At 37.5% G+C, this 23,172-nt stretch overlaps 4 protein-coding genes and 1 long non-coding RNA gene across 7 annotated transcripts; 2 read left to right on the top strand and 3 right to left on the bottom strand.

Annotated features, from left to right (window-relative positions):
• Positions 1-464: 464 nt before the first annotated feature.
• Positions 465-3,068, bottom strand: LOC130996008 (uncharacterized). Its single transcript, XR_009092330.1, has 3 exons — positions 2,785-3,068; positions 1,203-1,263; positions 465-700 (listed from the first exon to the last, which is right to left on the bottom strand). It is a non-coding gene; the product is annotated as an uncharacterized LOC130996008 (long non-coding RNA).
• Positions 3,069-6,701: 3,633 nt separating this feature from the next.
• LOC130995987 (uncharacterized) lies at positions 6,702-7,918 on the top strand. The gene is made up of 2 exons (XM_057921520.1): positions 6,702-7,142; positions 7,596-7,918. Exons 1-2 carry the CDS (start codon positions 6,842-6,844, stop codon positions 7,805-7,807), a joined length of 513 nt encoding a protein of 170 aa, XP_057777503.1. The 5' UTR covers positions 6,702-6,841; the 3' UTR covers positions 7,808-7,918.
• On the bottom strand, positions 7,894-10,203 carry LOC130995945 (folate synthesis bifunctional protein, mitochondrial). Its single transcript, XM_057921465.1, is given in 3 exon segments — positions 7,894-8,374; positions 8,376-9,481; positions 9,972-10,203. Coding segments are annotated over 3 exon segments (1,521 nt in total). The 5' UTR covers positions 10,039-10,203; the 3' UTR covers positions 7,894-8,026.
• Positions 10,204-10,357: 154 nt separating this feature from the next.
• LOC130995932 (fructokinase-like 2, chloroplastic) lies at positions 10,358-13,306 on the top strand. The gene is given in 7 exon segments (XM_057921440.1): positions 10,358-10,542; positions 10,710-11,038; positions 11,117-11,496; positions 11,498-11,761; positions 12,062-12,533; positions 12,789-12,939; positions 12,941-13,306. Coding segments are annotated over 7 exon segments (1,713 nt in total). The 5' UTR covers positions 10,358-10,501; the 3' UTR covers positions 13,017-13,306.
• An 891-nt stretch (positions 13,307-14,197) lies between these two features.
• On the bottom strand, positions 14,198-19,253 carry LOC130995917 (probable RNA-dependent RNA polymerase 1). Of its 3 annotated transcripts, none has more exons than XM_057921412.1 (5): positions 19,079-19,253; positions 18,159-18,692; positions 15,779-17,640; positions 15,553-15,703; positions 14,198-15,465 (listed from the first exon to the last, which is right to left on the bottom strand). In XM_057921412.1, the coding sequence occupies exons 2-5, from the start codon at positions 18,675-18,677 to the stop codon at positions 14,437-14,439; spliced, it is 3,561 nt and encodes a 1,186-aa protein (XP_057777395.1). In that variant the 5' UTR covers positions 18,678-18,692; positions 19,079-19,253; the 3' UTR covers positions 14,198-14,436. The 3 variants fall into 3 exon arrangements, with proteins under 3 accessions (XP_057777395.1, XP_057777397.1, XP_057777396.1); XM_057921414.1 differs by having other exon boundaries at positions 19,058-19,173; XM_057921413.1 differs by having other exon boundaries at positions 18,979-19,137.
• Positions 19,254-23,172: the final 3,919 nt, after the last annotated feature.

Here is a 23,172-nt window from a genome sequence, read left to right as displayed (position 1 = left end):
AGCAAATCAAATCGCACTTCCAACGCGTCCAAAGGGATGTGAAGGTGTGGGAGGCCATCTACCACAAATGCCGAGTGAATTGGGCCTCTGGTATGGAGCTCAGCTGCTCAAGCGTTAGAGTTGTATGCAGAGCATGGTTGTGTATTCAAATATCCACATTCTTAGACTGTGCTCAGCGAAAATAAAAAATTCGCTTTTATTGGCGAGGATGTCCACTCCGCCAAATGTTCAAAGGGCTCAGGACGACCGCTATACGAAGACTTCTAGCGAGCCAAGCATCTCAATGAGGCCCCAAGGCCAAAAGACGGCGAAAAAAGAGAAAGAAAAATGCAAGAATAAGGTAGAGGCGTGTCACGACTAGACTCAATTAAGGATAATTAAGCGGGGGAAACCGTGACTAAGGGAGGGAGGTTAGAAGCGGGGATAAAAATGGGGTAAATAAATAATGGAAAATCATATTTAAATACAGTTAACGAAGGGGAAACTTTTAATATAACAAATGTTTGGTCACATGACCCAAATAACTAGTAAGTTCGGATAACTCCGACTTACCCAAAATATCATAAGACTTCTGAGTACGTAGCAGAATAAAGGTTCTGATTACATATATGAAGACATGTATCCTCAGAGTTCATTAATACATAAACTAAGACAAAAGAGATCCCGCTCATCACTTCATCACCACCGTCAGCTGCTCAACCTGCACAATTAGAAATATATGCAGGGCTGAGAACAAAAGTACTCAGTGGGCGCGTACGCCAAAGTATATAGATACATGCTTCATAAGACTGTAAATTGTCAAGCCATCATAAACAGTACACCAAGGGGTTTTTCGTTCAAGGAGCCCAAGCATAATGAAAATCATTTGTGATTCTTAAGTTCGACTGCAGTTTAAATTCTCTTATAATCTATTATATCTTAAGCTCTGTGCCGAAGAGGTGGCCACCTCTCACGGATACTTGACCGGCCAACCCGCTTGATGACTCACGGTCACTGGTGTACACTAGCCCTAACAGGATAGCTATCAACTGATCAAGACCCGAATTCGATTACATAATTGCAGATAGATATCATACTAAATTGAAACATTTATGGCAAGAAAATAGTTGAAATAATTTTCAATTCAAAGATTTTGCAATGAAATAACTTGCTCAAATGTAACATGTAAATGATTTGATATATATATATGAAAGTAAACCCACTTGTCTTCGGTGTCGGTGAAGTAGAGCTCGGCGTCGTTCTAACGTCGGTTGTCACTCATACCTTTAGTGATTGGCGTCGTTGAGGTTTCCATGTGACAAAATGAATTATAGTTAAAAACCAATCTAACTCAATCTCCACACTATACCCTTATCATAAGCTGCAACCTTATCTTATAACCCTTTTACTAATTACCCAAGTGGACTTCTCAAGTAGGGGACATCTTTGCCCAACTATAAGGCTCTCAATTCTATAGGTGAATAGCACTCAAATAGTCCACATAAGTCATTCACACATTAATAAAACTCATATGAATGCACAAGTACAAAATCTGGAACAACCACACTCATTACCTCTGCACTGACTCAACTTTGGAGAATAAACTGCTTTCACTCAGAACTCTTCTGGGTTCGAAATTTATATCACTGGAAAGATCTCTAAGTCTAGTTTCTTTTTTTAAAAAAAGTAGGCTAAAAAATTCCAAGTGGTTCAAAAGATATGGCCATTTTCCCACCGTCTACCAGATTCGGGCAATTGGAAGTTTTGATTTTTGAAAAATAGTAAACATTGCTACAATTGCCTGAATTTTGGTATGTAGATACCCGACACATGTATCTTCCCACCCTAAAAAGTTTAGAAGCATAGAGTGGTAGAAAGGAACAGAAAATGATGACTCAAGGGTCTGCCTTTCGAAAATTTTGGCAGAAACTGGAAGTAGGAGTTTTGTATTTTAAAAAGGTAGTAAATGAAGTCCAAATGACTTGATATTTTACATGCATGTTCACGACACTCCTATCTACGCATCATAAAATTTTCAAGATTTTTGAGTAACAAAAACCCCGTCGAATCAGTAGGTCAGTAGCTTATTTTAAAACTCTCAAATGGTGAAAACCAAAACTTTCACTTTCAAAGCCTACTTCACATATCTCATCATAAATCTATTCACTCCAAACCACACACTTCTCATACTAAAACTCATCATGCATCACATATCATAACATGTAGCCAAAATATAGGTGTTCAAGAGCTCATATTCAACTTAAATGCATCTAATCATATAGAGATATAAAACTCATGGGACATGGAAAGAAAAGTCACCGGTTTCTGAAGGCTTTATGGAGCTGCACGATTTGGGTGCTGTGGAGACGAAGTAATGAGAGTCGTTTTGACGGAAAGGTATGGGAGATCAAAAGTACAAGTTTAGAAATAAAAACAAGAATGTGGAGTTGGAACACTATCTTTGAAACGATAGACTGGAAGGATTCCTTTTCATCCTGGTGTTCTAGCGAGTTATCGAGTTTGCTTTGTTACTAAGCTTTTGGGCATTTCTGATGCCTAACTTCATCTTTAATGATTTTTTTTTCTTCTCTGATAAATATATATATATATATATATATATATATATATATATATATATAAAACTCATAGGTTGAAGAGTAACTTGAAAATTTTCTTGCTTCCTCAAGGGCCATTTTTTTTCGAAAATTGCATGAATATGAGGGGAAGAATTTTTCATGCTTCAAAACACACATGCATAACTCATATTATATCTATACATGCACAAAAAGAAGACTAGAAGCTTACTCCAAGAAATCAATGGATAATGGAGTTGATGATGCTTAGGATTCCTTGAAGCTTTTCGTACTTGATGCTTGAACTTTGAAGCTTGGAAAGGCTTGAGGCACTTCTTAGCTTTTGGGTGTGAAAAGATGAAGTCTTGGAAGCATTTTCCTTAGCTAAAATAGAGGAGAAAAAGAAGAAAGTGTGAGGGAGAGAAATGGGGGAGGGACCGAAAATTTGAAGGAGAAAAAGGGGGGAGTTTCTTGGTTTTTGTGGTGAGCTTACATGCCTCAATATTATCTAAATCTTTGAGGATCTAAATATGATTGGTGGATGAGGGAGGCAAGAGAGAGGGAGGAGTAGGGATGGCAACGGGCCGGATCTGGACCGGATCTCATCAATACCAGATCCAGATCCGTTTTTATCTATGAGATCCAGATCCGGATCCAGATCCATGGATCTGAAAATTTTGGATCCAGATCCAGATCCGCCAGATCCGCGGATCCGCGGGTCCAGATCCATGGATCTGCTGTTTTTAAATTCCCATAATCCAATATGCCAAAATGGCTGCCAAATCAAAAATCAATTTGTCAACATGATAAATACATGGCTGCCAAAACCAATCTGTCAACATGATAAATCAAAATGGCTGCCAAATCCAATTCAAAAACCATAAAATTTCGATAAATCCAATCTGAAATGGCTGAATCTAACAAACTCAATCAAAAACCATAATCTAATCTAACAAAATGGCTGCCAAATCAATGGCCGAAATCAACAAATTTAATGGCTGAAATGACTGAATCTAACAAACTCAATCTCTCAAAAATGGCTGAAATCAACAATTTATCTAACAAAATCAAAATGGTGCGGCGCAGCGGCGACCGGTGCGTGCGTGCGTCGAGAGAGCTGTAAAAGAGAGAGTGTGAAAGAGAGTTGGGCAGAGAGTAAAAGAGAGAGTGTGAAAGAGGGAGTCGCCGACCTGTAACTCCGTCTTCGCTGGCGAACTGAGAGGGAGGCTGGCAGGGTGAGGCCGACCGCCGACGAATTGGAGTGCTCCGAGAAGGTGGCCGGCGAGCTGGAGCTGGAGTGGCAGAGCAACATGTAGCACGCATAAGAAAATTAGGCCAGAGAATCCAGATCTTGAATTGTAGGGTTAGAAAACCTAATTTCTTGGATGGGGCCCCCCATCCCGGTGGCCTTGGCGGTGGTGGCCCTGTTTGCAGGGTACTGCACAGAGGCGTACATCGGGATCAACTGGGGGAGGCAGAGCGCCCAGCGGCTGGTGCCGTCGCAGGTGGTGGATCTGATACTGCAGAACGGCATCAGAAACGCCAGAACTGGTGGGGCGGCAGCGGGCGAACTGGTGGGGCGGCGGGCGGCGGCTGGGCGAGGGAGTGAGAGAGAGTGACTGAGGCGGCGGGAGAGTGAGGGAGATTTGGAGATGAACGAGAGATGATAGGTTAGAGAGAATTAGAAATCTAGGGTTTCAATTTTGATAGTTATTCTATTTTTTCTATTATTTTTAATTTTTAATATATCTAATACTATTAATAAAATAAATATAATAAATAAATAATATATTTTAAATAAAATCGGATCCACGGGTCGGATCTGGGTCGGATCCGGATCTCAAATTTTAAGATCCAGATCCAGATCCGTTTTAGAAAATGAGATCCAGATCCGGATCCAGATTCGCGGATCCAAAAAATTGAGATCCAGATCCGTAAAATCGGATCTGGATCCACGGATCTGGACCGGGTCTAGGATCCGCTGCCATCTCTAGGGAGGAGGGAGAGGGGTGGCCTGTGAAATGGTGAGGAGGAGAGAGAGAGTTGTCTTATTCCATAAGGTGAGAGAATTTGTCTTATTCTATAAGATGAAAGGATTTAATCCCATGCTATCTCCTTTAAAATAGACCCATGATTATACTATATACATGCATCTCATGAAAATTAAATAAGACTATGAAGAAGTGAATGTAGGAAAAATATATTTCACTTATTATTAATAATAATATCATAATAATAATGCATTAATAATCATGCGTGGATATTCTACTAAGTAAAATAATCACATAGACATTAAAATATATATATATATAGGGTGAAGTTGGGTTTCTAAGGCCCGAGAAAAAATAAAAATCGTTTCCGATTAAACTCTCCTTAAATCTTATCTTATTATACGCCCGGATGCATAAATACTCTATAGTACGAATAAACCCTTAATGAGACCGAATTAAGGATTATTAGGCTCAAGAAAATACGGGGCGTTACAAGTCGTCCGTCGAGCAGAAACGAGCTCTCGAGGCCAAAAAATATGGTGAAACTCATGGGTATTTTCTCCCAAATCCAACGGAACCTCGCGGACGGCATCATCATGGACCCTACACATCACAATGAATCATGACGAGTTGGACTTGCACTTAGAGTAGGTTGAAGAAGTGAAACGTCGCAATGGATTAATTTAAGATTTTATTTTTAATGCTTTTTTACTTTGAATTAATTTAAGATTTTAATTTAATGTTATTGTAATTTTATTTTCTATCAATATAGTGTTACATTTTAATTTTAATGAAATTTATATTATCAAATTTAATATTAAAATTAATTAAAAAATATTAAAAATAAAGATAAAAAAAATTAAGAACCCAGGTGGAGGCTATCCCACTATAGAAAAGAGGCTCTTTTTAGTGGGGACCATTTTTAAAAATCCATATGAGCTCTTCACTACGAATGCTCTAAGTATCGTATCTTTTTTTTGAAGGTAAAGACGTGTCATATTAATTCAAATCGGAATCAACAATGTCTAGAAGCCAATTAGGAAAATCGGCCTTCCAAACAACATCATCAGAAGAAGACAATGAAAAACGAGCAAGCTCGTGAGCAGCTCGATTAGCCTCACGTCTAGCGTGAAGAAAATCCAAAACAATAAAATTCCGCGCATGAGCAAAAGCCTCCCAAAGCTCATCGCATAAAGACTCAGAGCCATGGTAAGTGTCTTGTAAAACATGAGTCGCCAAAAGAGAGTCCATGTAAATAACCACCGGACCGGTATCATTCTTCAAACAAAAGCTCACCGCCACTAAAAGGAAAAGGGTGGAAACGTTTGGCCAGAACACCGGACACTGACTCTAAAACTGATCCAGGAGGCGCGGTTGGTCTGGTTACTGAAAATGTGGGAAGTAAACGCCGGGGAGTTCCAGAAGCTTATGAAGATAAGAGGAAAAAGAAAATGGTGGTAGGGGTATTTGAGTTGCAAGAAGAAAGGGAGTTAAGCAATGAATGGCTGCGCCGATCATTATGAATGTGTTGAGCAGCCCCCGTGCATTCCAAGATCTTCGCCGGCTGATAGCTGGCTTCTCCCCTAAGTATCGTATCTTGATCCGATGAATTTTACCTGTTAGACAACGACTCATTTTCTATATAGTTGTAATGATCCACCGATCATCACATTCAAATTCATGACTTATGCGATGATGCCTATTATCCAACTTTTTTACACTACTCCTATCTTTTGGATTTTTAGGGAACATTTAATTGTGTGATATGATAAATAGATAAAATATATAATTAAATATTTACGGAGTTTATTTTAAATAAATATATTTACGGAGTTGATGATTCAACAAGTTTAAAAGTAATTAAATAATCATAGTAACCGGTCCTTAAAATTAAACATACCACCAAAATGGTTCTTACTTCTTATGTACACATACCCCTTCAAACCTACAATCCCAAAAATAGAAGAAACAAACATATAAAAAGTATTGTAAGAGAAAATAGAAAAGATTGCAAGCACATTATAAAAAACATAGAAATTGAATTACAGGGTACTTAAGTGAAAAAATGGAAATGCGAGGACTTAGGAGAAAAAGATAAGCTTTTTCTAAATTTATACTCAAATCCTTTTTCACCCAATATTTGCATGGCTAGGACTATTGAAGGTGTTTTCCAATATTTCCCAAAAACTAATGGGTGAATGTGAAATTTAGCCGAAAACCTATATAACGGCAGTCAGCAACCGCCATTGATGAACTAATTAACACTAATCCGATTCGCGGAGAAAGGAAGAAATCGCCATGAACGAAGGAGTGCAGAAGAATACGCTCTACGTCGGCGGTCTGGCCGAGGAAGTGAACGAGCAAATACTCCACGCCGCCTTCATCCCATTCGGAGACATTAAGGATGTGAAGACGCCGTTGGACCAGGCCACGCAGAAGCACCGCTCCTTCGGCTTCGTCACTTTTCTAGAGAGAGAAGACGCCGCTTCCGCCATGGACAACATGGACGGCGCCGAACTCTACGGCCGCGTCCTCACCGTCAATTATGCGCTTCCCGAGAAAATCAAGGGTGGAGAGCAGGGCTGGGCCGCCAAACCTAGTAAGCTTCTACATACTTCTTTCTTCTACGTTTTTTAATTCGGTTAGTATTTATCTTTTTTAACTGAATGATGTTTGATGGAACGGCAATGCGTTTAAGATTTTGAGATTTTTGGGAGGGTTTATGCTACTCAGTAGTTGAATTGAGAATTTAGTGATTTTGGGCGGAAATTGAAGTTTTGTTCATTCAAATCTACTTCTAGGGCTAAAATTGTGAATTATGAAGCATCATCTATGAATTGTTTAGTTTTCGGTTTTGGGGCGAATGCAAACTTTTGGTGTTGCTCAATTATACTTAGCTATCAGTTTGGGCTTTCAACTGTTGAAGCAGTTCTTATGCGATAAAGAATGGAAGAATCAGTTTATTTCTAGGGACACACACAAACACATTCATGATGTTTGAGATAAAAATGGCAGATGAATTCTGAGTAATAGAGGTTTGTTAAAATCGCAGTTTGGGAGGATGCTGACACCTGGTTCGAGAGGCAGCAACAAGAGCAGGAAATGCTGCGGCTTCAAGCAGAGCAACGAGCAGCGATGGAGGCAGCCGAAGATTTGCACAGAAAGAAGATGGCTGAGGAGCGAGAAGGCGAGAAAGATGATGCTGCTGATGATCCTATGGCAAAGGCTGAAGCTGAGGTTTTGAAGCAGAATGCTGGAGCCTAGGAGAATCATCACTATAATCATTTCTGGAATCACTTTAATTTGGTGCTATCCTTTGTTCTTTTTCATGTTTTGGAATCACCAGAAAATGAAACATCATCTTGCAGCTGCTCATTTCTCTTGCATACAAAATTTTAATACAGTTGTTGTTGTGTCTACAAAAGCATTTGTCAATGTGAACTGAAATGGAAAAAAAAGGGGGGGAAAGTGAGCAGCATGGTTTCAAGAACCTCTCCTATTCAGCATGGCATCACAGAGTTTGACAGCATCTCTGTTATCTCTCACATTATGCACTCTCACTATATTTGCTCCACCCAGAACCGCAGCCGTGACAGCGGCAACAGTGGCTGGATCTCGTTCGCCTGCAATGGGCCGACCACAGATCTCACCCAAGAACCTCTTCCTCGAAGGCCCTACTAGCAACGGGGCGTGGGCCACCGCTAAGCTCTTCTTACCAATCTCAGACCGAATGGCCGGCAACCCCATGAGAATGTCCAAATTTTGTTCAGTATTCTTGGAGAATCCAATTCCCGGATCTATGATCATCTTCCATGCCGGAATACCAGATAGTCTCGGCATCTCTAACCCTCGTGCAAAGCTCGGCTGCCACATCGCCACACACATCATCATACGCTAGATTCTCTCGATTCTGCATTGTGGATGGATCGCCTCTCATGTGCATCGCGATGTAAGGAGTTCTAAGGGCAGCCACCACGTCATGCATCTTCGCGTCCAGCTTTCCACCAGACACATCGTTGACAAGATGAGCGCCCTTGCTGACCGCCTCCAACGCGACCTGTGAATGGAAAGTGTCGACAGATATCAGCTTCCCCTCCATCTCCGGCATATCTCTGACAGCTTCCAAGACGGGGATCAGTCTATCCAGCTCTTGATCGGGAGACAGCTTAGATGCCATGGGGCGCGTTGATTGTGCCCCTAAGTCGACTATGTCTGCACCTTCTAGAAGCATGGATCGAACCCGAGAAACTGCTGACTCGAGAGATAGAAACTTCCCCCCATCGCTGAAACTATCAGGAGTCACATTCAGAACCCCCATGACAGAGGTGTTTGCAGACCAACTCCACAACCGATTCCCAACAGGCAAAACTCTTTCCATCCCATCCTTCCCAACGAGTGACTCGCCTCCCAGCTCCTCCCACGCCTCAAAGAGTCCACCCGAACGCCTCGACAGTGTGTGCCAAGATTTAACCGTCTCGTTGTCTGGTTGAACTCCCAACAGATCAATCAAAGGGGCCATCACAAAAGGCCTCTCCCATATTCTCTCATGTGGGATGGTAAGAGTATCGGTGTTGACAGTTCGACTCCCATAAAACAGAATGTCTAAGTCGATAGGCCTAGGGCCGTACCTAATGGCAGCAGTTCGGCCCAAGTCCCTCTCAATCTCCTTGAGCGTCGCCAGCAGCTTGTGAGGGCCGAGCTTTGTAGTTGCTCTAACAGCAGAATTGAGGAATCGAGGCTGATCAGTTACATAGGCAGGTTCAGTCTCGTACAAGCAGCCATGTCGTGTGATCTGGATGTCTGATTTCTTCATCCGCTGCAACGCCTCCTCAAAATTATGGAGCCTGTCGCCCACATTGCTTCCTAGGGCAATCACAACTTCCTGCTCCTCGGAGTTCACTTCCACCGGAGCATCATGAAATAGGCGCAATCTTGCTGCTGTGAAGAGAGTAAAATCACCTCATTCACATCTACAAATTTGCATTGCAGCAAATGCAAATGAAAAGTAGATACAAAACACATATTGGTAAAAGAAAACATAAGCTCCAATAGCAAGAATTGCTGTTTATTTCTTCAATGGCGCCTCGTTCTTTACCCTATCATCACACTTTTGTATCACTAAATTTATTCAACTCAAAACAGGATTCTTTCTAACTTCGAAACACCAATCCATTTAGCAAGCAGTAACTCCACGTTTCGTATCTTAAACAACAATTTCAAGAATGCACACACGCACGCTCACAGAGATTGTGCTTCCAATTAAATGTATACACAGTTCATCATTGGTATATGATCATCGCAGATTGTAACTAAGGTGTATGCATCTAGGAGAGACACGTAGCCGAATCCCAACTCGCAAAACCTCCATAACGTTTGAAAAAGTTGGGATTAATGGGAAAATGTTGTAAGAAAGTAGTAAAAGAATCACCTTCAAATGAAGTCTTAGCAGCTCTCCCACCGTATTTGACGGCCACCACCTGTTTGATAATATTCATCCCAAGAAATGCTCTATTCAGCGAGGTCCCAATGTTGTATTTTCCATTAATTTAGCTAATCTACCTGAAATTGTGCAAATAATTTTAACTCCCTAAAGATTTGGAATCTCTGGTTTACGAAGTTGAAGTACGATTTTAACAATGTATAAAACAGCAATCTTGAAACCTAGTGGCAATATGTGAAATGTGGTGATAGTGAAGGATATACCTGTCATTTGATTCTTAGCCTTTTCAACCGCTTTGTTTAGTTTAGATGATTTTTTGAACCGCTAAAATACTAGATTTTCATATTGTCAGATAATTAAGTTTCTCAAAATATATATACTGCCATAAGAAATAAATTAAATAATAAAATTTTAAAATTGGAATATCAGAATTATCTATTGCTACTACTTCGAGACTTGGTCTCTTCCCCTAAACCCCTTCGCAAGATTTTGTGGGGTTTAGCTAAAATCTTTATGGAATGGCTTCAATTTCTTTCACACAGTTTTCTTCGATGCCCAGGTTCTTTTCTTCATCTTATTTCCTCTCCGAAAATCTTAAAACTGTCAAATTAGTTTATCGAAGTTCTCGTTTGTTTCTGTGTTCTTGATTTTTTTTTTTTGCTGTTTGAAGTTATTCCCAATCAATGTTAAGAGTATTCAACTTTTTGTTACATTATGTTTGAGCAGGATATGCAGGTGGCAATCGAAAGGTAATTCCCCTTGTATAAACTTATGGAAAATTCAAGATTTTCGATTAAATGGAAAAGTAGTTATGGCAGTATCGAGGAGTAAAACAACTGGTTCTTCACCTGAAATGGAATCAGCTGGAGAAGCAGTAGTTGTGGAGAAGAAGACTCGAAAAACTACTAAGCGAGCTTCTGCAAGAACCAAAAAAGTAGTGGATAATCCAGTTGAAATTTCTGCAGTCAATGACAATGTTGGAGGTGAAGAATTGCTCACAACTGCAGATTCAGCTGAGGATTCGAGTAAAACCAAACCTAGAACTCGAAAAAAAGGTTAAATCTTGTTCGAATTTGGATGAATCAATATGAACTTCCCCACTGTTTTGTGAATTCAATTGTGTTTCTGTGCAGCTCCATCAACATCCAAGGCATTGGCAGAAGATGGCGTGACTAAGAAGCCGACGAGGCAGAGAAGGCGTAGCAAGAAGGCTGATGCCGCGGATAATCTAGGTAGTGAGACCGAACTCAGTGATGGTGAGGGGGAGGCATTCATCTCGACTTTGGATGAAGAGAGTGAAGAGGAGCTAGAGCTTGAAATAGATGATGGGGAGGATATAAGCTTCACCTACGGATGGCCACCTCTAGTTTGTTGTTTTGGTGCAGCTCAACACGCTTTCGTTCCAGCAGGAAGGCGGGCCAACAGACTCATCGACTATGAGTTCCACGAGAGCAAGAAGGATGTCCTGTGGGAGCCCGAGAGATTTGTTAGGGCTTCTGGAGGATCTGCGAGTAACTGTTGCAGTAGCTCTTGCGAGTTTGGGGGGTAAAGTTGCTTTCATGGGCAAACTTGGGGATGATGCCTTTGGCCAGTCCTTGTTGTATTTTCTCAACACCAACAGAGTGCAAACGAGGTCAGTACGCGTGGATGGTAATAGGGAAACGGCTGTTTCGCGCATGAAAGTTGTTAGGAGGGGCGGCTTGAGGATGACTAGTGCCAAGCCGTGTGCAGAGGATTGCTTATCGCGGTCTGAGATCAATGTTGATGTGTTGAAAGAGGTAAGCTATCTTAGCTTTAGCTCTTCAAGTATGTAGTCTCTTTCATCAATCATTTTCTGTTAATTTTGGTGGTTTGAGGTTATTTACATGAGCTAGGAAGAAAAGATAATGTCATTTATCACGCTTGCCCTAATTCGTGCTCGAGCTTGTAGGTTGTATATTTAGTGATGAGGTATGAATCATTGAGGCTGAAATTCATATAGTTTTCTTGCACTCTCTATGTTGTTTATCGAGCATGCTATATACTTGGTGCTCGAGCTTGTAGATTGTGTATTTACTGATGAGGTATGAATCATTTAGGCGAAAATGTTTTACTTCAATACATCCAGCCTCCTTGACCGAAGCATGAGATCCACAACGCTACGAGCTATCAAGATCGCTAAGAAGCTTGGAAGTGTGATATTTTTCGATCTCAACCTTCCGTTGCCACTTTGGCAATCTAGTGAAGAAACCAAGAGGTTCATACAGAGAGCTTGGAGTCTTGCTGATATCATTGAGGTCACGAAGCAAGAGCTCGAATTCCTTTGTGGGATAACACCATCAGAAAAATTTGATACCAAAGATAACTGTAAATCTAAGTTCACTCATTATACTCCAGAAGTCGTGTCTCAGCTCTGGCACGACGGCCTCAAGATTCTGTTTGTGACGAATGGAACTTCCAAGATACATTACTATACTAAGGAGCACAATGGTGCTGTGCTCGGAATGGAGGATGCACCCGTCACTCCTTACACCTCCGACATGTCTGTATCTGGAGATGGCATTGTTGCAGGTAATCGCGAAAACTTGAAACTTGAGTACGACTTGTTTATGGACCGCTTAGCTCAGTATGATTCCATTACTCATAACATGGCATTAAATCTGTGTGCATCTGTGATTGATGTTGAGATTGTTAAGGGTACATAAAACTCTAGTTATCCTTCTTATTAATGAAATATTGTTTCTCTTTCACGAGCAGGAGCCACAGCCAGTTGTCTACCATTAATACAAAGCTTTGAGCTGAACTCTTTTGTTGATATTGGTTCAGGTTTAATGAGAATGCTGACTGTTCAGCCACATCTCATCTCCGATAAAGGCTACTTGGAGCGATCAATCAAGTATGCCATCAGCTGTGGTGTGATAGACCAATGGCTGCAAGCGCGAGCCCTAGGCTACCCTGCGAAAGAAGGCATGGAAGACTGTGGTCTCGGATCCTCATGGAATAAGATCAGTTACGGAGAAGGAATACAGAACATTAGTTCCTTCAAGTTCGTGACTTCATTACTATGCAGCCACAATTGGCTGCTCAGTCCTTCAACGTTACCTTCGTCTTGTTTCTCTCTAGGACTAGATTTTGCCATGTATCTTGTTCGATTTTCACCACGTGTTTAGATGAAAGAATTATTGGCACGATGGCGCCGTGGCAGCAGACAGAAAACATGCAGAGGTGAGAGTCTTGTTAAGGTGGATGCTGCAGTGCAGCCTTGATTGTAAAATTTTTGTGTAATAGCCATGGAATGTAAGTTTTGGATGGTGAGACATTTTGAGTGATTTTGTTTTTTGTAATTTCATCAGGAGTCACACAAACCAATTTTCCAAGTCCAAACACTACATGAGAAGATTTTTCTTTTAACAGATTTTTCAAGTAACTAACTAGCAGTAGCAGATGTGATGTAATTGGATTTCGATTTTAGATACCAACTCATCACGATTTTGAAGAACTTTTATATGCAAATGAATTCTTTTATATTTTAAATTTTTTGAGTTGGGAGAGGAGCACGGTGAGGATTAAAATTGACAAATGTGCGGCTTCCCCTTCAACCAACCTATTAAGCCGGGGATTCCAGTCACCATATGAGGACATGAATATGATGAGTTATTATTAACCTCTTAAATAAATATAAAAAACAAAACATATTAAAATCAATGGGAATTGAACTCATAACTTCACTATTTTAAAAAGAATGACTTTCACCACTTAGATGTCATGTAGGACAGTAGGAACTATATAAATGAATTCTTATCTTATAATCAATTTTGCTTTTAGAAAAGGATTAATTGATTATGAATACGAGAAGTGTACTCAAATTTTGATTTTTAATCAAGCACTATTTATTTGTTCAATTTATACATAAATTTTGAATATTTTGAAATTTGACCTTTAATCCTACTGTAGACGTCGGAATTTTATTGCAGTGACATATTTTAAATGAGCTAACTATAACGACGAAGAAAATGAGATAATGTTTCGGCATCCACGTAGTAAAATTCCGGTGTACACATAGAGTAAAATATTATCAGAATTTTAATCCGGGCCAAATTCCAAAAAAAGTTCAAATTGTATATATTAATTGACCAAAACAATAATATTAGTTAAAAACCAAAATCTGGGTATATTTCATATTTACAGTTAATTAATCCTTTAGAAAATAAAGCCAAGCCAAGCCAAGCCAGCCAGAAAGAAAACTTGTGCTTCTTCACGCTTTTTCAAACCGTTTTTTGGTTTGAACTTGTCTCTGAGATTCATCATCCATCTCTTCCAACTCATCCAAACTAAGAAATCAGAATGTTCACAATCTCACTGCATTCGAACTCAGTATCTCTAGATGAGATAACAAGACACAAAATAGAAGCCTAGTTTAGATATGTTCAGAACCAAATGCTTTAAGTTTTGAACTAAATATACATGGCAAATTTCATCTCAAACTACTCATTTCAATGTCAGACCTTTGAACTGCCTTTTCATCCATATTGTCCTTGCATCCTCCTTGATCTGAACTACTTTCTGAGTGAACTTTACTTGCAGCATTCTCCTTGTTCATCTTTTCTTGACCTGAACTGCTTTTTGAACGATCTTTTCTTGCGTTCTCCTTCTCGACTCCTTGGTCTGAGCTGCTTTTTGAGTGTTTTTTTCTTGCATTCTCCTTCCTGATTCCTACTTGATCTGAGCTGCTTGTTGGGTGATATTTTCTTGCATTCTCATTCTTGATCTGGACAAGCTTGTCGTACACACACCATGGAAAACTGATGTAGTGATTCCTCTTCTTCATATCCTTGTTGTAATGACCCCAAAAATCGTGATGATAAGTCACGTGATACCAAGCCGAAGCCATTGCATACGGATTGCCCGATTTGCTTCCTTTCTTGAACCATGATCTGGCTTCATTCCTCAGAGACTTCACTGCAGCACCAATCGCTTCAGCACTCTTTCTGCGATCAAAGGTTTTCGACACCTTCATAATAGCTCTGCTCAATATCTCACCCTCAGTTTTGATGCCGTAGTAGTCCATCAGGTTTCCCAGTTTACGATCATAGTTGGTTTTGCACTCGAATGCTTCCTTAATGTAGTCTCTGAAACCATCGACTTCCATGTCAGCATCGTAAGAGCTTCTAGCCACTTCTTTTGTGAACCTTAAGGAAGTTGTGTCGGTGGTGACATGCTTCACCTCCCTGAAGAGCTTACCTATCACACCAGTGGATTCGAAGGTGGGCTTGTCAAGCTTCTCCATGAAATCGGGGTATTCTTTTACACGTAGTTTAGGAGGGATCTGTGCAGGAACGCCGGTTTTGGGGAAGTCGACTGCCACTGAATGTAACTGAGCTAGTTCTAAACAAGGACTGCTCAAGGCCATGGATGGCTCCTTGTCAGCAAAAACAGTGTGGGCATTGGCAATGATTCCTAAACTCTCGTTCAAAATGTAGTTGGTAAAGTATTCTTGGACCTCCTAAAACACAGACAAGAGCATTGCAAATTTGAAGTTGCAAAGAAGATATAATGATTCATGTAGATGATGAAAGATAGAGAAATTTACCTGAATTGTAACCTCATGATCGAGCCGTGTGGCTGGGGCAGGATTGTAATCCATAGGATCGAATTGTTTTGGTGGAATCAAGTCAGGGTCCCAACAAACAATATATATATCTCCATCCAAATCACTCCCAGAACATTCATTTGGATGTGGTCTGTTATTACAACATATCATTAGCCTTCAACAATCTAATGTTAATGTAAGAAACCAGAAACAAGTGAGTTTTTACCTCGTTCCCTTCTGAGGGAAAACTATGCAGTTCACCATGTGATGCAACGCTGGGACGTCAATAGCTTCTAGAACCCGAAGATCACCCGGGTGCAAGCATGGGTTCTTAGCCACAGCCACCTTTCCTTTGACGATGTAATTATGATCCGTAGATGTATACTCATCAAACTTAATGGATTCCTCATAGAACCTCCTCTGCCCGGCACCAGAAAATTGCACAAACACTTGTCCGTATTCTAAGGTGCCAGTTTCATCGAGACATCCCATCATATTTCTAGCTTGTGGGATGAATATTCTGGATTTTGTCCGTAAATCCAGTAGTTGTGATGAGCGGAAAGTTTGCAGCATCATTGCAAGAAATGGCTCTTCATCGGGTTTATACCCACATTTCAACATTTCCTTTAAGATGTAAGTGTTTTCTCCTAGTGACATGAGATCCAAAGCTTCCAGAGCCTTCAGTGGATCAACTAAAATATCGTTCAGCTGAGCTACTGCTTCCCTTTGCTTCTTCTCAAAGACATGATCCATGACCCCCAGAGTGGATAAGAGTGTGATGATTTGGCGATTCAAGAAGCAGGGTTGATATTTGCTCCATCCTAGAACGTTTAGTTTTGTATCATCTGATTGATACTTCAACATGCTCGGTCTCAACGACATCTTCACAGATGAAGTGGGATCAATTGCCACAACTCCTTTGTAGCCACCATACCTTATCTGGAAGGCAGATGGGATATTGCTTTTGAGTCCACATTTTATAGCAACTCTTCGTGCAAAGTCGACTGATATCTTTCCAATCCCATCAGAAAAGATATATGTGGTTCCATTTGTTACAACCTCAACATCGGGGATTTTTTCAACCTCATTCTGAGCAACACTCAGTGTTTCTGTGGACGAACCAAAGGACTGGCCAAGCCTTGCTGCATATTTTGCCACGTTTCGAATGGAACTGAAGTCGCCCATCCAGCGCCTTATATCATCAGCATTTAAGCCATCCACTGGAGCAAACATCCAAAGGGAATTCTCCCGTAACTGACTTGAGGAAAATGCAAGGAACTCGAATTTCTTGCTCCCAATTGTGATGCCATTCCTCAGTGTTGAAAGTACCCTCTCATACAGCTTCGTTCTTGTGCTCTCATCCCCACCAGCTCCCCTTGGTGATAAATCAGATGCATACATCTTACTCCAGTCCTCTTCCACAAAGGAAACACGAAGAAAATTGTCAATGTGATCATGGAAGTTGCGTAACACACGATTTGATACATTTGCTTCTGGACCATGGAAATACACTTTGGTTGGAGTGACTTGGACCCTGTGAATATGCACCAGGTCATCATTCACAGCAGGAGGTTTCGGTTTCTTGAAGGTGCAGTAGTTCTGATGCTGCTCGATAAGCCATGAGTGAGGATCATAGCAGCACTCCTTCAAATAATAAAGCTTTTCCAAAAGTTGCTCTAGGTATGTAATATCAAATGATTTTGGATTTAGCAACCGATAGAAATTGTCATCTAGCTTCGGCCCTGGAAGACATCCAGTTTGTACCAAACAGCAAACCTTGAATAATAGTCTATATGGCAATTCAAGACCTCGAGGTTGCATAATCGGTACTAGATCCAGATTTTCACAAAATGGCACTCCATTTTCCAAGAAGAATGGCTTTTTACTTTCTTTGTAATATACAAAGTGTCTTTCAAACTCTGGAAGTTTGATGCCAGAAGGAAACTGGAGACACATGCCGGAAGATTGTCCAATACACGATGATGGAGTAAAATCTGTTGTTCGGACCCATTGATCATCTGGAGTTTGCTGAAAATAGCTATACACAGAGTCTGGAAGCTTTTTGTGTATTCGCGGTGCTCCATATAACTACAGGACAGAAGACAAAACACACCAGTTTTAGTTTCTACTTTTCATCTACACATGCGTTGTAACACCAAGATGAAACAAAAATAGAAGTGGTAGAATAGAGCAAAAATAATGAGAAAATTGAGTGAGAACATGATCTACAAAGCAAGATAATGTGCAGAAATTCAGCGTTCTTTGCTGTGGGAGCATAAGTATTCACCTCCTAAAGCTTCAGCATATTTCTTACACTTAAAACAACTAAACGTGAAACTTCAATTCCATATGTCAACTTAAATCACCTTAGACATACCGGAGCAACAGCTAGACAAAATTAAGAATACTAAGAACAAAAAGTTCATTGTTTCTCTGTCTCCCATCTTACCCAATCGTAGAAATAATCAAGAGTCACCATTCGTGTTGATATCAGAAGCCTCTAATATAACAAGGATGTAATGTAACTCCTTATTTCCTTTGATGTATACAGGAATGATTTATCAACATAAGATAAGAAATTAAGCAAAACAATATTCAAATCGGACCTGTATGAGAAGCACCTGGGCAGCTTGACCGCCTGAATTATACAGCACAATCTGCCATATATTGTCATAGTAGAGCTGAAGCCTGTATTCAACTGATTCATGACACAAAAATAAGTGCATGTTCTTTAGCCCAGTTCCGAATTTAATAGAAACATCAGAAGCTTTCCACAACACTGAAAACTCATCTTCTGATATCTGGCATCCTAAATTCAGAGTTACACCCTCCACAACATTGTCATATGTTCTAGGATTTGGCACAATGTCAGTTTTTTGTTCCCAAAATTTCAAATAATAAGTATTACACCTTAGGCGATAATTTTTGAGATACATTAATTTCTCATCATCTAGGCTATCCGTAAATTGGACTACAGCATAAGCTCGTCCAGGTTTCCCACTTTTTACTTGTATGGCAAATATAGTACCCACAATACTGCGTAAGTATGGCTGCTCCAACAACATTTTGATCCTTTCGGCAGGAACAAGGCCAGGGAAGCCAGACACCTGAATCGTCCTTCCCATCTGCCCTAATGCTAACTGCAATAACTCAAAATATTAGATTCATGTCTCAGGTAGCAATTGTTTCAAGTTGCCTGTGCTTCACTCCTTTTACTACTTTTCAGTTCCAATAAAACAAAAACTGAAAATAAATACCAGCAAAGTTACAGTTATCAATAGCTAGAAAATCATGGCATCTCAAAATTCTAGGAAACATAGTCCAACTTGATAAAAAATGGTTTTGAATTATGATGAATAGTTAAATTCACAAACACACATAAGAGAATGAATCAGGCAAACCAGAAAAATATATCCAAACCCTTACTTGGTACAATACTTGAAAAAATGGAATTACTTGGTAAATAAAAGTGGTGGATCATAAAGAGACATACGTGTGTACGTACATTTAACAACACATTCAATACCTTTTACTAAAATACTGCTAGAGTTTTAGAGAGAGAAACAGAGGGCGGAAGAGATGGAAGCAGCGTTGCTTTACAAGTCAACAATATTTCAACTCCATTATTAAAAAGGAGAACAAATCTTTATTTTTTTGCTTCTGCTTCAACGAGCAACAAACAACAGTGAAAGTGAAATACAAGGGCACGGCCCATTCAAATAAATGTCTCTTTTTATTTTTTCAGCTTCACGGATCCACATTTATTAATCCTTTCTTAGAATTTATTAATTATAATTATATTAATTTAACTAAAAATAATGGACTCTGCATTTGCATTCTAATATATTGTAATGTGCTTCTTCTTCTTTTTGGATTATGGTATATTTCGACATGCATAATTATAGAAAATATATAGATATATAAATGAAAGTGATTTGCGTATCAAACTAGAAGCTACATCACAATTGATAAAACGATACTCAAGATTACGCATTAAAGAGTGTGCTGAACTGAAGATAATTCATACGAAATAATTAAGTGCAAATTTATTTAAATTCCTTAAGATATAATATGAAAACTTAAACAATTAATCTACGTATACATACGTGTTCGTTTCCAAATAAAATCTATTATGCATATAATATCAAACCAAATATGTTCGGCTCACTCCCTCCATTCTACAAATAATTTCCCAATTTTTTTTTTTGGTTCGTTTCCAAATTTTTTATTTTTGCATTTTTGGACTATACCTTACTATTAATAATACATCATTTGTTTTTATTTTTCACATTTTCACCATTTTTAATAATTTATTTATTTTTACTTTTTTTTATAATCTTAAAATTCCTCTCATGAAGTTATTCGAGAACAAAGGGAGAGTAGTATAAATTTATTTGTACCCTATTCAATATAATCAACTGTAAAGTGTCCTTATAGTTTTATAAATATAGACAGATGAATTTCCAATACTTAAGCGAGAAGTCTTGGGTCACGTCTTCCACTTGATAACGACGTGGTTGGTTTTTAGAATCTTTTAAAATTCGTGTTCAATCTTTAATTTTGTAAAATAGCTTAAAATTTCCGTTTCATCTTTATTAATTAATTGCTATATAATATTCTTTTGTCCCTAAAATTCGTGTATATATTTGAGAATAACACAAATCTATCTATTATTTAATATGATACATATTGGAGCATTTTCCATCACTCTCTCTCCTATGTGGCACTCTCACAATGTAGTATTTACTTCATTCTCATTCTACACAATATGACATTTTTATATTTATTTTCATTCATCCCACATTGAATTTATATCAAACTTCATCAATTCATTACCTAAATAAAAGGCTCAATCTCCATGAGTACATTTGCTCATCTAGCTTTCCCACATTGATATTCTATTAAATTTAATCATGGAAAAATCTAGATAAAGAAATACTTATAATATGTATTTCAAATAAATAGTTTTTCACATTTCTTATAGTTGCAATAGTTTTTCACATTAAATTTATATTAAACATCATAATTCAAACTCTAAAAAAAATTGTAATTAGATTTCAATATTTACAAACCTAAATAAATAATACTAGATGTTTTAAAAATAAATAGGTTCTTCATTGAATTTGGTCATATAAAATAAAATAATACTTAAATGTATTTTAAATAAATAAGTTATTCAATTTATTTTCGTCATATAAAATAAAGAAAATGATACTAAGATATATCATTATGGTCATAATAAGTGTAGAATTGATGAAGTTTTGTAAGAATGTGTTGATCTAACACATTCTCATAGCATTTATTTCAAATTAAATTATTTCATACATATTTTTGCACTAAAAAAAGGCTTAATCTCCATGCATATATTAGCTTATCATCGTTCCCACGTTGATATTTTATCATTCTTGCATTGATCTTAAATTGAACTTCATCATGAAAAAAACATAAATAAAAGGATACTTTTGATGAGATGCATTTAAAATAAATAGATTCTTCAATTTAATTTGATCATGAAAAATAATTTCAAATAAATTATCTTTAATATCATCACATATATAATAAAAAAAAGTGGAATACTCCTATGTTGCATCATCATATTTTTGCATTTTTATTTATCCTAATTTTCCAAAGATTTTAATATTTGGTTTATCCTAATTATCAACCAATTATTAATTTATATTTTGCATCATCATATTTTTGCATTTTAATATTTATTCATTCTTATTTATCTAAATCTTTTCATCCCATATTGATTTTTTTTATGTGATTTCACCAAAATTAAACCTATATAAAAGGATGTTCTTACTCTTCAAACCAAATTTTCACATTTAATTGGTACTGGAATGATTGATCAATTTTATTTGGTTAAATAAAAAATTATTTAATTTTATTTTTAAAAATAAATACTTGTGATTAAATAAATAATTCTTCATTTAAATTTTGTCATAAAATAAGATATTTTGCACAATTTTTTTATTTGTAAAAGTTGGATTACACATTGATTTTTTATGAAAATTTACCAATTGAGATACTAAATAAATTTATATGATATAATTTGAATCTCGTATTAATCTTTTTAAGCCTTAGACGGGATGATTATCGAAACTTAGTTATGGTCTTTCAAACTTCAAACAAGATGATACTTACTAGCCAGTTATATTCTTTTAAACTCCAAACGGAAATGATGCTTGAAACTCAATTATGGTATTTTAGATGATGCACATAAGCCTATTATGTTTTTTCAAGCTCCAAACAAGATGATGTTTAGAAGTTAGTTATAATCTTATAAGCTTCAGGTTGTATAACCTCACGAGTCAATCATGGTCTTTCAAGCTCCTAATGAAAATAATATTTAGAAGTGAGTTATGATATTTAAAGTATCATATAGTGATGTTCAAACTATTTGATGCATAAAAGTCAAATTTAGTGTTTCAGGATCCAAACAAGATAATGCTTAAAAGTTTGGCGTTCAAAAGTCAAATATTATTTTTTGAGTTCTTGATGATCCTCTGGTTTTATAGAGTTGAGATGAGATGATGCTTATATGACATATGAATCTTAAATTAACTTTTATCCGTCAATACAGAAAAATCGTACAAAATTTATATAAAAGGGTATTTTTATTATTTTATCAAAAAATTGAACATTCAATTGACGAACCTATTTATTTTAAAAACATATATATTTTTATTGAGGTTTGCAAATATTTAAATCTAATTACAATTTTTTTAGACTTTTAATTATTAAGTTTAATATAAATTTACTGTAAAAAGCTATTGCAATTATAAAAAAAATATGAAAAACTATTTATTTGAAATACATATTACAAGTATTTTTTTAATCTAGATTTTTCCTTGATTAAATTTAAAAGAATATCAATGTGGGAAAGATAGATGAGCTAATGTATTCATGGAAATTGAGCCTTTTATTTAGGTTATGAATTGATGAAGTTTTGTATAAACTCAATGTTGGATTGATGAAAACAAATGTAAAAATGTCATATAGTATAGAATTGAGGGTGAAGCAAATAATAAATTGTGAGAGTGCCACGTAGGATATAAAATAGTTATGATAAATAAATATTCGCATATAAATTGACATGAATTAATTTGAATCTCATATCAATTTTTAAAGCCTTCGACGAGATGATTCTTAAAACTTAGTTATGGTCTTTCAAACTTCAAACGAGATGATGCTTACTGGCCAGTTTTATTATTTCAAACTTCAAACGAAATGATACTTGAAATGCTGTTATGGTATTTTAAGCATCAAATGAGATGATGCACATAAGTCTGTTATGTTTTTTCAAGCTCCATACAAGATGATGTTTAAAAGTTAGTTATGATCTTATAAGCTTCAAATTGTATAATCTCACAAGTTAGTCCTGGTCTTTCAAGCTCCTAATGAAATAATGTTTAAGAAGTGAGTTATGATATTTAAAGCATCAGATAGTGATGATGTTCAAACGATTGACGCATAAAAGTCAGATATAGTGTTTCAGGATCCAGACGAAATAATGCTTAAAAGTTTAGCGTTCAAAAGTCAAATATTGTCTTTCGAGTTCTTGATGATCTTCTAATCTTACAGAGTTGAGATGAGATGATGCTTATATGACATATG

Source organism: Salvia miltiorrhiza, chromosome 7 (assembly GCF_028751815.1).
Source record: "Salvia miltiorrhiza cultivar Shanhuang (shh) chromosome 7, IMPLAD_Smil_shh, whole genome shotgun sequence".
Taxonomy (NCBI): domain Eukaryota; kingdom Viridiplantae; phylum Streptophyta; class Magnoliopsida; order Lamiales; family Lamiaceae; genus Salvia; species Salvia miltiorrhiza.
The sequence above is the reverse complement of the archived record's forward strand: the minus strand, read 5'-3'. Positions and strand labels throughout refer to the sequence as shown.

Bases quoted from the DNA above. Each gene is read 5' to 3' on its own strand.
- LOC130995987 (XM_057921520.1), top strand. From the start codon at position 6,842: ATGAACGAAGGAGTGCAGAAGAATACGCTCTACGTCGGCGGTCTGGCC. The intron at 7,143-7,595 runs GTAAGCTTCTAC...TTAAAATCGCAG, and splicing joins GGGCTGGGCCGCCAAACCTA to TTTGGGAGGATGCTGACACC.
- LOC130995917 (XM_057921412.1), bottom strand. From the start codon at position 18,677: ATGGGAAGGACGATTCAGGTGTCTGGCTTCCCTGGCCTTGTTCCTGCC. The intron at 17,641-18,158 runs GTCCGATTTGAA...TCTGTCCTGTAG, and splicing joins CCCAGGTGCTTCTCATACAG to TTATATGGAGCACCGCGAAT. The intron at 15,466-15,552 runs GTAAATTTCTCT...TCTGTGTTTTAG, and splicing joins ATCATGAGGTTACAATTCAG to GAGGTCCAAGAATACTTTAC.